General features: G+C 32.7%; 1 protein-coding gene across 8 annotated transcripts in view; it reads left to right on the top strand.

Moving 5' to 3' along the window:
* The window catches only part of LOC121371780 (AP-1 complex subunit sigma-2), a 32,028-nt gene that overhangs the window by 11,185 nt on the left and 4,295 nt on the right, over positions 1-16,548 (top strand). For 3 of the 8 annotated variants that reach the window (XM_041497945.1, XM_041497936.1, XM_041497972.1), the window contains one exon: positions 6,176-9,204. The exons of 3 other annotated variants lie outside the window; for them this stretch is intronic. In XM_041497945.1, the coding sequence (XP_041353879.1) occupies positions 6,176-6,220 (45 nt within the window). In that variant the 3' untranslated portion in view covers positions 6,221-9,204. Of the gene's footprint in view, positions 1-4,666; positions 4,741-6,175; positions 9,205-16,548 lie in introns of those variants that run through there. 2 more of the 8 variants (XM_041497963.1, XM_041497953.1) reach the window with 2 other exon arrangements.

The following is a 16,548-nucleotide window of genomic DNA, read 5'->3' as shown; positions in this document are numbered from 1 at the left end:
AAAACCAAAACAGTTATGCAGGTTGTTTGGTTGTTTTCATGCACATTCTCTCTCTTCTCTCCTCCTCCTCCTCCACCCACCCCCCCCCCCCCCCCCCCCCCCCCCCCAGGATCACTGGTGCCATGACTTTGTCAGTCATCTGGTTTCAGACTAATCTACAATGTTTTTGTTCATTGGTTTTAACTAATAATGTTTATTTTTTTCTAAAATATCAAAAAAGTTGTATTAAATATCGAGACCATTTCATGGTTGGATGTTTATATTCATATATGATTTTTGAATAATACTTTCACATTCGTAATGAGTTTGCTTCACAATTTCTAAAAAAAACCCTAGTTTTCACACATCACATGACATACAAATTGTATTTGAAAAAAACCCTCATAAAAAAACTAAAATATGAAATAGTCTCTATATTTATGTATGCTTCTTTATTTTTTTGCTGCATTCAGTGCCAGATATTCACCCATTAATATGAATTTTCACTCCTTAATTTGAATCTTTACCCGCTTTGGCTTGATACTAACTTTAATCCTGAATTGTATTATTAATGTCATTCATTTTTAGTTACATAACTTTTTACCATTGATGAATCCAGCAACGGAAGTACTCATAGATCATATATGTAGGCACAATCATTAATAATTACTTTGTATTTTACGGTGACCCCACCCCAAACCATCCACTTACATGTACTTCTATTATTGTTAGTTCCCTACTGGTCCAACCGGAGGGAGGGAACTATAGATTTTGTTTCCGTCAGTCTGTCCAGCATATGATTTTCTGGCCTGCCCCCCCCCCCCCCCTCCCACAGTGTCTCTAGATACTGAGCTGAAATATTATTTATAGCTTTAACAAATAGAACTACAGATCGAACTTGAGTTTTCCTGGGGATTTGCCCATTTTTGACAGAGATATGACCCTTGAACATAGGCGATATCAGGTTTTCTGCCACAAAATAATTTGAAGCTACGTAATAAAATCAAAACAGATTGTAAGTCCACCTACTAAGTGGTTATGTGTCTGAAATCATTTGAAATTGGATACTGCATTTATATACTTTATAAATTTTAAAAAGCAGGTCTCTTACTATAATCTATCTGAAAAATGTAAAACAATGTATCCATTAATTTCCAAGAGTTTAGGGTATGTAATTTTATCGTTAGTACACTATGGTGGAAACCCTGGCTATTAGCCCATTGCGCTATTTCTCATTCCAGCCAATGTACCACGATTGGTGTAACAAAGGCCATGGTATGTACTATCCTGTCTGTGGGATGGTGCATATAAAGGATCCCTTGCTGCTAATTGAAAAGAGTAGCCTATGAAGTGGCGACAGCAGATTGCCTTTCTCAGTATCTGTGTGGTCCTTAACCATATGTTTGATGCCATATAACCGTAAATAAAATGTGTTGAGTGTGTCGTTAAATAAAATATTTCTTTCTTTCCCTGGCTATTAAAACCATAGTTTTCCAGGCTTTTCTGTGGAATGTGTCACGGTATTGAGCTGCAATTTTGTATGTAGGTTTATCACGTAATGTTGCCTATCACGTTTGACATATAGGGGACATGTATTGTTTCAGCAGTACAGTCAGGTTGCTAGTTTTTACTTTAAGGTTGTAGACCCAGTAGGTTTTTCTATTTTCAAAATTTAACATGTTGGAGGAGTTCTTTCTATTTTTTTTTTTTTTTTTTTTTTTTTTCAAACTGTATTGCTTTATTACTTCAGGGAAATTGGGCATTTAATCTCCAGTTATTTTGAGACCACAATTAAACAAATCTGCATTACAAAATTGTTTGGATTATACAGAACATTTTGGTGAAAAAGAAATGATTTATAGTCACTTTGTGAAGTCCATCCATAGAATGGCTATTACTTTGATCATGTGTAGTAACTACCGCTGCTTGTAGTTGCTATAGTCATTTTATATATCATATATCATATATATATATATATATATATATATATATATATATATATATATATACCCGGTAGCTATGATCATTTGTGAGATACCAGGAAAAAAGAAAAACATGTTACATAATTTTATTGTGTCATTATGTAATTGTAAGGCTCGAAATTGACAGGCAGCAAATGTCACTTAAAATGTGCAACTCCTCAAGCAGTTTTTCTGTTCATCTTATTTTTGACAATATTTTAGATATGTCTAGAATTCTTGAATTTGGGGGTGGATTTTTTAGAATTCCACCAGAATCATAACCATGATGCAATATAGATATTTTAGGATTATTATCTCAGAATCTGAGATTTGCAGTCTCAAGTATGAAATCCTGCTAAATTTGCAATATGCTTCATTTTCAGAAGGATAATATAAATCTTATGTTTTTATTTGCATTTGTCTCGAGTCTCCCACAAAGTTAGGCTATCAAGTCTAATTTCAGACTAATTTCTAGAACTGAATCTGAATTTGCTTCCATCTTGAAATTGAAAAGCAAAGATTTGCTTCCCACGCCTCAAAATGAATTCCGAGCCTTATTAAGAAACCTCTTGCCATGGGTATTTGGGGGTTGTGTGGTAATACATGTACTACATAATGTGTTGGCAATAAATAAAAGTTATATGTTGTTAAAACAACAGGCCTTCAGATTTTATGGAACTAAATATCTGTTGCCCATTATCATGTATCATAATCAACCATTACTATGTTAGCATGAAAACAGTTTATCATGGGTACCAATGATCACAGGACAGGGAACTGAAAAAGTGTCTCCCATAATAAAAAAAACCCCTGAAATCTTACGTCCTGAAACAACAAGTGCTAGGTTTATTGTAATTAATTTTTTACAGGTATCTAATAGCATGAAGATTATGTCACCGGATTGTTCATAATATATTTAAAGGATTTTTTTTACTTGTCATAAAAGTGACACAGCAACACGGAATGCAGCTGAGAAATAGTCATCAATTCCTTGAAATTCCAAAGGATTGCTTTTGCCTAGAAATATCATATAATGTATACATGCATGTTAGTAAACATTTCCTCTTTTTTTTAAAAAAGAAAGAAATTAGCACTATTGAAAGAAAAATAAACAAATTATGTTGATAATTGTGTCAATTGTGGATAACAGCCAAGGAAAAAGGTTCTTTATGAAAGCAAGTGTGACAATATCGCAGGACTTGTCGAAAAAGCTTGATGCAGTGTTTTACAAAACTGTTACAGAATTTCTAAAGGAGCTTTATGCAGAAATCTAAAGAACTGTTGGAAGACATATTATGATAGAGTTCAAGAGAACTGTTTATACATGTAGCTCAAGGACTACACGTACCTGTAGATATGTTGAAATTGCTGAAGGGCAATTGTACCAAATTACTGGAAGATTTTGCAAGATGGACTTTATGCACAGTTCTTCAGAACGGTTACAGACGTTCTAGGAGATTTCATACACAGTTCTACATACATTGTATTTGTAACTGTCACAGTATTTTCAGAAGGGATTAACGCACAGTTCTACAGATGTACAGGATGACGTTTTAGAGGGGGCTTAGTGCATAGTTCAGTAGAGCTGCAAGAGGATTTCTAGATGCAGAACAACTTGTAGTGGAGTACATAATGATATTTGCAATGAAAGAGAATTACTAAAATAAGAATATTATTGCATTAATGATGATGATACTCTCCATCTGGTGACAAACACAAAAAACTTTTAAACACATTATTCATTATTGCATCTTGTAATATCGACTGGGATATGACTGCTGGACAGTGGAAACTAATAATTGTGTTATGCTGTTGATGCCATTGTGCAGCTGGAAAGTCACAGAACTTCGACCCTGGTCATGAAAAATTATGGAAAATGAAAACTGGTTAATAATTTTTAAATATTTGATGTTAAAAATAGCACAATAGGAAGTCAATAGTTTGTATGAAAGCACTATAATGCTATTAACTTATGTTAAGAACTAATTTTTAAAATTATTTTTATCCTTTTATTTCATGTTTTTTAAAAGGTCATGGATATGTTTCTAATTTTAAAAAGTCTAGGAATTTTATGCCAGCTGTGTTTTGATTGGTTGAATAAAGTGAAAGTGGCCATTTAGATTTGATTTCAGTGATTACATGTACATCATCATACAAGTGTTTAAAGTACATTCAATTGTAGAATGCAGCCCTCGCAATTCAATAAAACAGAAAAAAGCAAGGAATAATACATTATAACTGGGGAGGAAATAAAGTCACACAAACAAGCAAGAAACATTTTGCCTTTGCTCTTTTAAAAAACAGAAGTAATTGGTATGAATAAATGCCTACAGTTACTTAAAATAAATATCCAGATGCACCAATTGGCCTGTTGATTGAAACATATTTTATTGCTTTTTAAAGAACAAATGGATTAGGCACAAGTTACACAACTTGGCTTAAAAAGAAAGTCTGTATCTTAAGTAGACACAACAGAATTGTGATGCCAGTTGAGAGAGCCGTGAAAGTTGCAAGGATGTGATTTTGAAGCTTTCCATTAATTTCAACTCTTTCAAATTTTTTTAATTGTTTTAAATTGTGGGAAGTGTGGGAACATAAAATAAATGTAAACTGGATTTGATCTTTCTTTAAGTATGGTACAGAGCTTTTTTGGCTTTCAATTGTATCCCATCCCGATGGTTGTATTAAAGTATTTGCTGATGGTTTCCGATCCCTTCATTTTTAAGGACGAGGCTATAGAAAGTGCACTAAAGGAGTATGGATTAACATAATCGTCACTTTTGTCCATTCATCTGCCAAGGTTAGACTGGATTCGTCCACAAACAGAAGTTGTTTTAGTTCATCTTTACTTTGTTCTCAATGATGTTGTTACATATATAATCTCTGTTCTTTTGTAGTTTGCACTTTATCTCTGTATTGTTATTGTCAGTGCACATTGTAATAAATACTTTACAGTCATGTATCTAGTTGCATTTTTAAAACATTGGTTATGGTTCTTGTTTTTATATATATAAAACAAACTTATAATATATTCTAACACTACAGCTATTAGACATTCTGATTGTGCTAAATTACCAGTAGATATTATGAACGTACTAAATCTCTCCCATTACAACCATTCAATATTCTGATGATACTAAATCTTGACAGTACAGCCGTTCAATATTCTGATGATACTAAATGTTGACAGTACAGCCGTTCAATATTCTGATGATACTAAATCTTGACAGTATAGCCGTTCAATATTCTGATGATACTAAATCTTGACAATACAACCATCAAATGTTTTACTCTTTTTTTTTGGGGATCATAATATCAGCCAATATGACTTTGTTTCCACTTCAGACAATATTTCTTTAATGTACTTTTATGCATACATGTAAGAGTCTCAAATTCAGGGTTTTTAAAAATTTTAAATTGTTTTGATTGTCCTCCCCCACCCCCACCCATTTCATTCATTATATTAATGGTTGAATTAGTTTCAACAAACGTCTCAACTCTTAGTGAACTGATAAATTTCTGTAACAGATTCAACTTAGTGATACCTTAGATTACACGGTTAACCTACAGTACTTCATATTGTAAACGTGGGCAGGTAGATGGGTGAAATAAATATTGAAATTTCAGAGTTACCACTTTTAAAATTTTCTTCACCACGTTTTTAAATTTTTAAACGATTAATATTGTATAGTCTTCATGTCCTTGTGGCGTATTACATTCATGAGCTCACAAATCATCTGCACGGGGATGAAGGTGGGTGTATTTTGCCGGCACATGCTTTTGAAATGGAATAAAAAGAAGTCGATAACCCTTGCAAAATCCATATTTTTATGTACACTTTAGAAGGGAAGGGAGGAGGTAACAATAATCTCTGTACATTTGTGAAAATGCCGATTTCTGTGAACGATTCTGTACTCCATATATGTATGTATATCACTTGCTCTGCATAAAAATATATGTTCATGCAGTTTGATACAGTTAAAATTTCTGTATTTACTTGAAAGTTGAAAAGATATATTCGATAACGAAGCTCTTATTGCAGTGTTTGTAGCTTTGTTATAATATGATTATTATTATTATTTATCATTATATTTAAATAACATTTGTATGTCTCTGTATACATGCATATATATACAATATGTGTGGACATATACATACAACTTGTATTTTTATCTCCATTCCTCAGACAGGTAATTTTTTTTTATTGCCATGGTTACTTGTCTCTTTCTTCACAGGAGGAAACCCCACAAGGCTTCTTTGAGGACCACGGATTAGGCTGAGATGGCTGCATGGTCACATGACTGTCACATGATCTCCATTTTAGGAATAGCAAAAAACAAGCAAAAAAAACAACAAAACAAACAAACAATAGACTTGGTTTACTTTGTTGGTGAAATTAATGTGCCACTTTGAAAAACTCCTTACCCAAAGCATGGCGGTTCACCTATTTTCTTTTCATCATCGATGTATTGTGTGTTTTTCACTTTGTTGAATATTATTATTATTAAGCTTTTTCTTTGTTATTTTGTTAATATATTTTTTGGTGCCGACTTTTTATTCTTATTTTTTCATTTGGTGTTTGTTATTAAAAAAAAGTATTATTGATGCTTTTATTTATCTGCATTCATGACAGTGACTAAATGCAGTTAAAGTACATTCCAGTTAAAAGATATTAGTTTTATTAATTTTGTAAACATTAGTTAGTGTGATTTGGTTTTAAATGTACCGTATGTATGGCGTAATTGTTGTATTCAATAAGCTCTCCATTTCAGTTTATATGAAATGTTTATTACTGTTGTTGTTGACACAAAATGGGATGCACTATAACTTAATTGTTCTGGGTACAGTTATGCAGGGTTGATACAGGAATTTTAAAAGGGGCTGTGTTCAGTTATGTAGAGTGGATGCAAGGATTTGAAAGGGGGTGATACCTTTTAGTGGGCTAAGCACTGGGTTTTGAGCACATGCTGACCCTACATTTTGGACTGATACCAGTGGTGGATCCAGAAAATCCATTTGGGGGTGGGGTGGGTGGGGGTGGATTCCAATGACCAAAGGCCACAAACATTCCCAAAGGGATTTCACAGATTCTCTCATTAAAAAAAATGAAAATGAAAATATAACACTCACAAACTTTAGGGTGGGTCCAGTTCCCCATGGGGGTCCCCCTTTAGATCTGTCACTAGATACATCAAAGGTAGTAAACAATGACTGACAAAATGGGGGTGGGTGGGAAGTTCTCCTCAGTAACTTCTTGGTCACTGCATTAATACACTGTGGTACCGATCTGAACATCACATATAAAACTGTAATAGAAGGGAAAGTGTTAGACTTTGTCTGACCAGTAGTTTGTAAAATACACTGATCAACAAAAGAACCGCAAATATTAATTCAGTTTTCCTTTTTTTCTTTTTAAGTTATTCCGATTAAATCTCGTTAGTTTTTGTGTGTATTACAATTACCATTTGTGTTGTGAACATTTTGGGTCTCTTTTTTTTTTTTAAAGTCTGTTTATCAAATTAATTTTGTGATGAAATATAAATATATATATATATATATATATATATATATATATATATATATATATATATATATATTTATTTGAGTTTACAAGTCAGTGTAACATTTTAGATAGTGACAAAACAAGCCAGCTCCTGCCATATTGATTACTTGTGATTGGCTGCAAAGTATTTTTTTCATATATACATCATGTATACCATTGCCATCACCTTTAATATACTGGTAATCAAGTACTGGTTGGAATGGGAAATCCTTGATGCAGGGGGATACTTCAATCAGGAAAGTGCTCCATTCACTGAACCATATCTTGCACATACAGTTTGCATATTGGCACATGTAACCTTGTGACCACTGAGATCAGTATGTTGTAACTGGGCAACCTCTGAGGCTAGTATGTTGTAACCTGGCAACCTCTGAGGCTAGTATGTTGTAACTGGGCAACCTCTGAGACTAGTATGTTGTAACTGGGCAACCTCTGAGACTAGTATATTGTAACTGGGCAACCTCAGACTAGTATGTTGTAACCTGGCAACCTCTGAGACTAGTATGTTGTAACCTGGCAACCTCTGAGGCTAGTATGTTGTAACCTGGCGACCTCTGAGGCTAGTATGTTGTAACCTGGCGACCTCTGAGGCTAGTATGTTGTAACCTGGCAACCTCTGAGGCTAGTATGTTGGTATTTTGGCACATCAATATTTTCAAAATGTCAGTTGGTTTGATGATCATTATAATTACTTGTATTCAGTGAAGAAACAAAAAAGACAGGGGTGGGGGGATATATATATATATATATATATATATATATATATATATATATATATATATATATATATATATATATATATATTCATGTGATCTTATTTTACATGCATCACATTGTCTTGAAAGTGGAGTTGGTTGTGAACTGGTTCAATTAATGCTTATTAATGCTTTCTTGGATGTCAGAAAGTTAATTTAATGTTTATTTTGATAAATTATTTTACAAGATAAAATGATTATTGTTTTGCTTACTTATGATCTAATGTCATTTGGTAAATGTGTTTTGGTTGACAGCTTAAGTTTCATTCTTGAAATAGCCAATCAGTAGATGTACATCATGTATGCGTATGTATATTTCAAGCAAGAAACAATAAGTAACTGACTATGTACGGTAAATACTTTGTCACCATTTCATTGTTTTGCTTTAATGTGTTACTTTTCCGATATAAGCATCAACTGTTACATTTACTTGTAGCTCTGTTTCGTTTTGGTTTTGTTTAGCTCAATTTTTTACCAAATGTAAGGGTTAGATAAATGAAATTTGGTTTATAGTAGCATTTGTGAATGTTCATCTCTATGTTAAAAATTTTTTTTAAATGTACCACAGTGAAACTCCTTTAAACTGGACATCCATGGGACCAAGTAAAAAGTCTGGGTCTTTTGGGGTATCTGGCTTAAAGAGGTTATGTTCTGTACATTTAAAAGGGACCATGAAAAACATCCATATTTGAAAGAATTCTGGTTTACAGAGGGTCTGGTTTTGAAGGGGTTTCACTGTATATTAAATTTAAATAAAAAAATAAAAATATATATATATATAAAATAAAAAAATACTGAATGTTACATAAGAGATTAACTCTTTGTTTGTCCAATCAGTTTATGATAGGTGAAATGTAATACTATGGAATGCTTGTTTTTGTTCCATCCAACTTGTACTTGGTGTTATGCACTTACATGACATAAATAAATAAACACGAGGTGAGAACTTGATGTGTTTGTGTTTTTTAATGACAAGAAATGTACACGCAAGTTGACTAAATGGGAAAACAAAACAAATATTTACACAAATGTATCTACAATACACAAAACTAAAATATAAGTTTAAGAATAGTAAAATGGGCATACACAAATCTTGTGCAGTTTATTGCCAGAATGTATTTGTGTATAATAAAACATTTTTTAAAGTTGAACTAATGAACAAACAAGCCTGTGCTAAATCAGTGTGAACTATTTGTTTAGTCACGTTGAACGATTCTTCAGTTGGATATCGAATATATTGCACCTGTATTGTTAGATATAAAACATAGTGTACACATTGGTAGATATCAAACATCTTGTTGGATATCAAACATATTGTACACATTGTTGGATATCAAACATGTGCACAGTACCTTATTGTCTAATCAATGAGTATTAGCTATTTAACATATTGTACATATGAGAAAAAACCCCATAACTATCAGCCTCAATTGAAGCTGGTAGGTACTGGGTTCAAATCTGTAGTGACTCCACCTAGATTGATTGCATGCCTCGACATGGTTAGCCACCATGTTTGACTTCTGTCTTACTAACCAGACTGAGGCAACCTGACCTACATGGATAACTGGACAAAGGCACAAACAGTATAAAGTAGCAGAAATTCCCCATTACAGGACAGCATAGTTACACTGAAGTCACTGAGTGTTATACACTGAAGTCATTGAGAGTTCTATACTCTAGAGTTACTGAAAGTTATAAACACTGAAGTCACTGAAAGTTATAAACACTGAAGTTACTGAGTGTTTACACTGAAGTCACTGGGTGTTTACACTGAAGTCACTGAGTGTTTTACACTGAAGTCACTGAGTGTTTTACACTGAAGTCACTGAGTGTTTTACACTGAAGTCACTGGGTGTTTAGTTACACTGAAGTCACTGAGTGTTTTACACTGAAGTCACAAGTCACTGAGTGTTTTACACTGAAGTCACTGGGTGTTTTACACTGAAGTCACTGGGTGTTTAGTTACACTGAAGTCACTGAGTGTTTTACACTGAAGTCACAAGTCACTGAGTGTTTTACACTGAAGTCACTGGGTGTTTTACACTGAAGTCACTGAGTGTTTTACACTGAAGTCACTGAGTGTTTACACTGAAGTCACCCGAGTGTTTTACACTGAAGTCACTGAGTGTTTTACACTGAAGTCACTGAGTGTTTAGTTACACTGAAGTCACTGAGTGTTTAGTTACACTGAAGTCACTGGGTGTTTTACACTGAAATCACAGTGTTTTACACCGAAGTAACTTAGTGTTTACACTGAAGTCACCGAGTGTTTTACACTGAAGTCACTGAGTGTTTTACACTGAAGTCGCTGGTTGTTTTACACTGAAGTCACTGAGAGTTTTACACTGAAGTCACTGAGTGATTACACTGAAGTCACTGAGTGATTACACTGAAGTCGCTGGGTGTTTTACACTGAAGTCACTGAGTGTTTTACACTGAAGTCGCTGAGTGTTTTACACTGAAGTCGCTGAGTGTTTTACACTGAAGTCACTGAGTGTTTTACACTGAAGTCGCTGGTTGTTTTACACTGAAGTCACTGAGAGTTTTACACTGAAGTCACTGAGTGATTACACTGAAGTCACTGAGTGATTACACTGAAGTCGCTGGGTGTTTTACACTGAAGTCACTGAGTGTTTTACACTGAAGTCGCTGAGTGTTTTACACTGAAGTCGCTGAGTGTTTACACTGAAGTCGCTGGGTGTTTTACACTGAAGTCACTGAGTGTTTTACACTGAAGTCACTGAGTGTTTTACACTGAAGTCACTGAGTGTTTAGTTACACTGAAGTCACTGAGTGTTTAGTTACACTGAAGTCACTGAGTATTTAGTTATACTGAAGTCACTCTCAGTATAAACATACAAATCCAGTTTTGACTGAAATAACACACACTGCAAAGATGTACAAATTGAAGATCAACAAAAACCACATCCATAAAGTGTGGGCTCTAAAAACACCCAGATTCACTTTAAAATGATACAAAATAAACATTGACTTTTGAAGCTAAAGTGCAATTCTAGTTTCGACTTGAAACAAATTGACATCATGTTTTGACTAAATGCAGTGCGTGTTCTGCAGTACTTGTGTAGAAATGTCACGTTTTAAAGTGAGAATTATGCTAATAGCTGGCTAAGTCTGTGTATCCAGTTGTACACATTGCACCAAGCATCTCCAACATGAAAGAGAAGAAACAGTGCTTTATCGTACAGTATAATAAAATGGATACCACAAGTCTGTGTGGATGAAAGCACGTGTTACCTACCCTGTAATCTTCGGCATGGATGAAGATTCGGAAGAGTGGCTTTCAAACAGTGATGAATGAATAACTCAGTCTGTGTAGATATTTCCACATTGCAACTAAAATCTTCAGTATGGATGAAGAGGAACAGAAGTGAGCATCGGCCAGTACTTGTGGATGGATAGCTAAGTCTGTGTAGATCATTAGCACACTCAACCTAGCATTTTAAATGTGTATAAATTGATGGTTTTGTTGTTCACACAAATTACAAATACGTCGAAAATAACATTTTGTTTGTTTTGTTTTAATGGATTTTATTTCTGTTTTGTGTAGGTTTATTTTGTTTTTGTTATATTTTTTTCATTGTTTTCCTATCTGAGGAATGGAGAGATTTAAAAAAATAAGTATTATATTGAAAAATAAACCAAAATTTGTAAACATATTTCACTGTAGCAATGTTTTGTAGGTTTATAATATATATATATGGCTTATATTTTCTCATAGTGTGATGCATGTTTGTCTTCTTTATTTTTGTGCATGCCTGCATATTTTTGTTTTTGACATAAAGGGATTGCCCCAAGTTTGCTGCCATTCCATGGTAACATATTTACGACTAACAAATCCTTTTTGATGACTAGAATTGTGTGTTGGAGATATTTTTCTGTTCAGAATATCATTGACTGTTGATGACTATGCGTCAGAATTACCAAATGTTTGAAATCCAATTGCCAATGATTAATTAATTAATCATTCAATGTCCTCTAGTGGTGTCGTTAAACAAAACAAACTTCTAACTTCTGTTCAGAATATCAGTATCTGAATAAGCAAAGTGTTTGTTGTTGTTCTAATGTTTGTAGCATCACAAACCAGATTTCATCTTTCAAGAGTTTCGTACATACAAAAACATAAATCACAATGAATATGTAATTTTTGTCGCCAAAAAGACTATATTAGTCGGAAATATCTTACAATGGCTGCAAACTCGGGACAGATGCTTTAACACCATTTTTTTTGTTGTAAACCTATCCACGTTTCCCTCCCATGGAATGAGCTTACATTAGTAGCTTTCATGTAGTTCGTAACTGATACTCTGGTGATGTTGAATCTTTATATTCTACAATGCATGCAGTTAATTTAAAACCTTAAAAAAAATATTCCAATTTACGTACATGTAAGTATATGGCAGTGTCAACAGCACTGTAGGGAAGTCTAAAGACGTAAACCCATTATAGGTCTTGGAATTACAAGATGAATAAACCAGTCAATTATCAGGATGAAAATTCTAAATTATTTTCTGTCTGCATTTCAGAGGGGATTTAAAAAAAAAAAAAATTGTTTTAACCCTTTAATGCCTGTGACAAAACTAGCATGAATTCAGATAAAATATTGGTTTGTGAATAAACATAGCATCATTTAAAAACACGTTTGAGTATATTTGAAATAAATATTTATTTTTTATTTGTTTTTAAATGTACTCATATGAGTACATAGGACTGTACTTGTATATGAGTACAAAAGTAATTATTACATCAGATTTTAAAAATATTTGTTGCAATCAAAGAAAAAACCTATCAAATTCATTTAACACACCATTAGAACAATGTAGCAGATCTGTAAGCGTGGAGAAAAGACTACAATATAAACAGGTTGCCGTAGGTGCCTATTGTACTCAAACGAGTACACATTTAAATGTTTGGCTCTGTTCAAATATAAGTTTAATCATTCAAGTAAATTGTACTCATTTTGAGGATATTAGACATATATGGAAATTCTCATTCATTAGAAATATTTCATTTTTTCAAATAGTGTTTGTGATTATAATAAAGTATGCACTCATTTGAGTACACTGGGCTTTAAAGGGTTAAAGTTTTAATTTAAACAACTGAAAAAAAAGAGCAAGAATGCATATCATATCTACAAATTAATATCAGTATTCAAGACTTCTAAAGCTACCATATAGAGCAAGTTACCATTTCATTAAAAGTTATTAAAAAGCCTATATTTAGTGAATCGTACATTAAATTACTGTAGTTTTCATTAGCTGTCATAAAGATCACATCGTATCTTGGATACCACAGGTATATTGTGTAAAATTCATCCAATAGTTCACTGAAGTTCAGGTGATCGATTCAGAGGATCAGTTGGTTATCTGCTGGTCTTGCAGGCATGATTAAAAATGATAAAGCTAAATTCAAGAGACTAATGGGTTGGGTTTTTTTTTAATTACAAGGCCAGCGCTGGAAACCACTTGTATCATGGGTGGGAACTGAGGTCCGGCTAGTGGGCAAAGTCATACCATACTTGAATATTATTACTAGTGGTGTTCTAAGGATAAAAACATGTGACTGAGTTCCTAGCGATGAGATGATTTACTATGAAAACCATAATATCAATTGTTATAGAAAGTGTTACTGTTATTATTCCCACAATTTAGATGGTGAAGTATAATAGACTCCATCATACGTGGTCATTTGGAATAGAAAAAGTACACCCAAGGTGGTGGAAATTTCTACCCAGGACGAGGATTGCAGGGACGAGGCTTGCCAAGTCCCAGGGTGGAAATTTCCACCACTGAGGGTGCACTTTTTCTATCCAACATGACTGCATATGATGGAGTCTTTTTCTCCCATTGATTTGATAAATAAACCATTATTTTACACAAAGATGGCTGAAAAAGTAACTTCATTATTTGACCGTTTTATCATAAATAACTATACTATTATATTTGCCATGTCTGTTTCATGTGTTAAATATAATTTAAGACTACAAATTTTCAAGATAGCTTTTATAATGTAGGTTTTAATAGCAAAAAATCAATCTTAAACTAACCAACTTGCATTAATATGACGTCATATATTACCTATGCTGTAATACTCCCCTTGTTAAATAAAATTACGTCATAGCCCATGCAAGATGGATTTATTCCCTATGGGCTAATATCATGGAGTGGATCGGTCTTGCATAGCTAGGGAAAGGAGAATATATTATCTATATGCATGTATATGTGTAAAAGAAAACCGATGTTGAATAGGTATTAAAGGTAAAATTATAGAAAGATATAAGATCTATCCTGATGAACATGACAATGGTGTGTGTACTACTGGGATTTCCATATATAAGCCCTGGGCTTAAATTAGGAAAATATCATCTTGGAGAAGATAAAGTTTATCTTAAATTAGGAAAATATCATCTTGGAGAAGATAAAGTTTATCTTAAATTAGGAAAATATCATCTTGGAGAAGATAAAGTTTTATCTGAAATTAAGCCCTAAATAGAGAAGTTGCAAACAATATTTATACTATAATAAAGACAAAAATTGCATACTATTGGTGTTTTTTATTTTAGCCCTGGGCTTAAATTTGGAAAATATCATCTTGGAGAAGATAAAGTTTTATTTGAAATTAGGCCCAGGCATTAAATTTAGAAGTCAAATTTTTTTTTATATACTATTATATAATAAACACAAAAGGTGTAAATTAGGATAGCAATAGAGTATATAATACACATAATTATTGTTGCATGACAACCATAGTAAATGTAAAAACATGTTTCAATATCAAAAGAGGGGGAAGTTATTAATTAATATAACATTTATTTAAGAAGAGGCAATGCATACATGTACATGCATTCTAGCTATATGCAGGGCTTCTAGAATGCGTTTTAAAAACAACTAGCCATGGGATCAGTCATTTAAATTTTTTTACTAGCCACAATTAAAAATTCACTAGCCCTACTTTACTTTTAAGTTAATACAATTTTACAAAATAATAGTAATAATCAGATATGTCACCAAAAGGGGAAGATAGAGCTTAAAAACTAACATTAGGGGGTTGGGTGTGGGTAGGATATTTATATTTAAAAAATAGACAACCTTATTTCATATGGGCTTAAGTATGGGAAATTATGGTAATACTATTTACTATACAAATGCAGTCCTAATAATTCAAATCTTTATTAAGTTCTCCTGCTTATAATAGATTTAAAAAAAAGTGATTTGGAAGTGAAAACATACCTTCGTTTTTATTTATAGATTTTTAAAAAGTGATCATTAGTAGTGCAGATTTTTCTCCATTCATCGATTAGAAATTTATCAGTGGTGAAAACACTCTTCCCCCTCCCCCCCCCAATTCATAGATAAGATGATACTTAGCAGTGCAAACAGAAATGTCTGCATTTATAGATAGGAAAATGATTAGCAGTATAAATATACTTTTTCCCGTTTATAGATAAGAAATTGTTGAATGGTGTAAACAAACTTTTCTCCATTTATAGACAACTTGTTCAACAGTATAAACACATGTTTCTCCATTTATGGATTAAACAATTGTTCAACAGTATAAACATACTTTTCTCCATTTATAGATAAAAAATTGTTCCACAGTATAAACACGTTTCCGCATTTATAGATAAGAAATTGATGAACGGATGTAAACAACTTTTCTCCATTTATAGATAACTTGTTCAACAGTATAAACACATGTTTCTCCATTTATGGATTAAACAATTGTTCAACAGTATAAACAGACTTTTCTCCATTTATATAGTTTTTATCATTGAAAACAGACTTTCCTTCATTGGTATAGATAAGAAAGTGACTAGTAATGCCAGCCGATTTTCTCAGTTCGTAGATAATAACATAATGTAGCAACTGCACACGTAGAACTCAAAAACATTTTTGTGAATGAATGTAGAGGTTGTTTAGTGTTTGTTATTTTTATTTTTATTTTAGTACCATATTATATGTCTTCCTTTAAAGCACCTACATTTCTCCAGTTCACTTGTAGTATTGTATGTTTGTGGTCATTTTTGTTTTTGAATGTTTAACAGAAAGTGATACTACATGTATATTTATTTTTATCTAATGAAAATTGAATAAATTAAATTTTAAAATATTTTCTGTATCATGATTTAGATATAATACATATATAATGATAAATGTTAATATTAAATTGATACGTTAAATACTAGTTTTACTACATTCAATTGTAGTTTTATTCAGTGACGTTTAATTTTTAATTGGTAACATGATTTATTTATATATATATATATATATAT

The sequence above is a fragment of the Gigantopelta aegis genome, chromosome 1, assembly GCF_016097555.1.
Source record: "Gigantopelta aegis isolate Gae_Host chromosome 1, Gae_host_genome, whole genome shotgun sequence".
Taxonomy (NCBI): domain Eukaryota; kingdom Metazoa; phylum Mollusca; class Gastropoda; order Neomphalida; family Peltospiridae; genus Gigantopelta; species Gigantopelta aegis.
This window is presented reverse-complemented; position numbering and strand designations above follow the sequence as displayed.